Raw genomic sequence first — 2,138 nt, 5'->3', positions numbered from 1 at the left:
TGAGGATGACTGAGTGTGTATTTGTGTAAAAAAAGAGAGAAAGAAAGAGAGAGAGAAAAAAAGAGAGAGAGAGAGAAAGTAAGGATGACTGAGTGTGTATGTGATTAAAAAAGAGAGAGAGAGAAAGAGAGAGAGAGAGAGAGAGAGAGAGAGAGAAAAAAGAGAACAAGTATGTGTGTGTGTGTAGGAAGGTATGTATGTTTGTACGTACGTGTTTGTTTGTTTGGGTGAGAGCGTTTTCATTGGAAAGTGTATAGTGATTTAGTATTGTTACTACCTGCGGACTGGAGGTGACATCACAGAGTACTGCAACAGTTCCATTGGGCCCGGTGTCTTCATCAATCACGTTCATGTCGCTGTACAGCAGGGCGCCAACATCAGCGTTCTGAGTCAGTAATTAAGTATTCGATTACTACTTTGTGGAGTTCAGGTAACGAATAGGCTAGTAAAACTTAATTTTTGTGTTTTAATTTTTGAAGCGAGTAAACGTTACTGAAATTTCTATAAAATAGTATTTGAAAATCTATTCTATAGAAGTTTTAGTAATATTAGCGACAACCAGGAACATAAAACATTGTATTCATGTTTTCAGTCGAGAAGTAATTTAAGTTAGTCTGTTTAGCTTCAATTTATTCTCAAGAAATAATGCAATTGGAGTATTTTGAGAATAATTTATTAAAATATATCTTCAAAAAAAAATTACTTACATCTCTAACGGAGAACCGGTATGGATTTGAATCGAATTTCGGATTGTGATTAACCGGTCGGACATTAACGGTTACTTGGGTGTATATCGGCTGAAAATTTTGAACATTTCATTTGTAAGTATTAATCTTAAAACAATTTTTTTTCACTAAATAATAATTCTTATAAATTTTGATTAGTGAATGAATGAATGAATGAATGAATGAATGAATGAATGAATGAATGAATGAATGAACACAATAAGCGTGCACGCACTCATATGTACAACTTATGTGTATAAAAATCAAAACATACGCACATATATACAATACAAACACACACACACAGACACACACACACAGACACACACGCACGCACACACTCACACACTCACACACATACACACACGCACATAAACACAAGTAATTTGAGTAGTAAATTTAGTAAAAATATATTAAAGGGCAAAGTTAGTAATGAAATAAAACAGAAAAATTTTTCGAATCAAAAAAACCCGATTCCGCGCCAAAAATGAAGAAAACAGAATTTAAAAATAGATTACCGCCACCATAAAAATAATAATAATAATAAAATAACAATAAGTATAATATAATTTTCATAATAATCATAATTACAAAATAATAAATTATTATTAATTAGTGTGCCAGTAACCAGTGGATAACAATTTTATAACAATAAAAGTACCACTCCCAACACTAATAATTCTTAATGCATTTAGTAGGAGTAACATAAAAATCATTAGTATTTACAGCTTTATTTTTAGTGAAGTATTGTTTTAACTTCAACACTATTTTAGTAAAATTATGAAGTTTATTTATTCTTTTATTCATTCGTTCATCCGTTCGTTCATCCATCCATCCATCCATCCATCCATCCATCCATCCATCCATCCATCCATCCATCCATCCATCCATCCATCCATCCAACCATCCATCCATCCATCCATCCATCCATCCAACCATCCATACTATCATTCATTTTTTTTTATTCTATAACCTGCATATTCTGAAGAGAATTAAATTATTATTATTATTATTATTATTATTATTATTTTATCGTTAATTTCAAACCATCCATCATCATCATCATCGCGCGAAAATTTTTTAAATTTTGTAAAAAAAGCGGCTATGAAAACTAAACTTATTTTTAAAATGATGATTATAACCGTGACGTCATCGCTGTTAGTGTCGTCATCCCATTCAAAACATCATCATCACCGCCGTTATCAGCATCGTCATCGTATCACTATCAGTTTTATATCACCATCATCATCATCGTCGTCACCCTCATGACGCAAAATCAATATCCTCACCATCATCATCATCATCACCATCACCAACATCGTCATTTCTTTTTCACCCTAATCATCATCATCATCATCATCTTACCGTCCTTCCTTCGATGACAACTGAAAACACAACCGGAAATGAAGGCAT

The 2,138-nt window shown here is 32.5% G+C and overlaps 1 protein-coding gene across 1 annotated transcript in view; it reads right to left on the bottom strand.

The window, feature by feature from the left end:
* HELRODRAFT_191702 (hypothetical protein) overlaps window positions 1–2,138 on the bottom strand; it is a gene marked incomplete at its 5' end in the record, with an annotated part of 21,906 nt that extends 19,768 nt beyond the window's left edge. The window contains 3 exons of the mRNA XM_009019038.1: window positions 278–385; window positions 708–797; window positions 2,091–2,138. Of these exons, the coding sequence (XP_009017286.1) occupies window positions 278–385; window positions 708–797; window positions 2,091–2,138 (246 nt within the window). The remainder of the gene's footprint in view (window positions 1–277; window positions 386–707; window positions 798–2,090) is intronic.

The sequence above is a fragment of the Helobdella robusta genome (genome assembly GCF_000326865.2).
Source record: "Helobdella robusta unplaced genomic scaffold HELROscaffold_23, whole genome shotgun sequence".
In the NCBI taxonomy this organism is placed as follows: domain Eukaryota; kingdom Metazoa; phylum Annelida; class Clitellata; order Rhynchobdellida; family Glossiphoniidae; genus Helobdella; species Helobdella robusta.
This window is presented reverse-complemented; position numbering and strand designations above follow the sequence as displayed.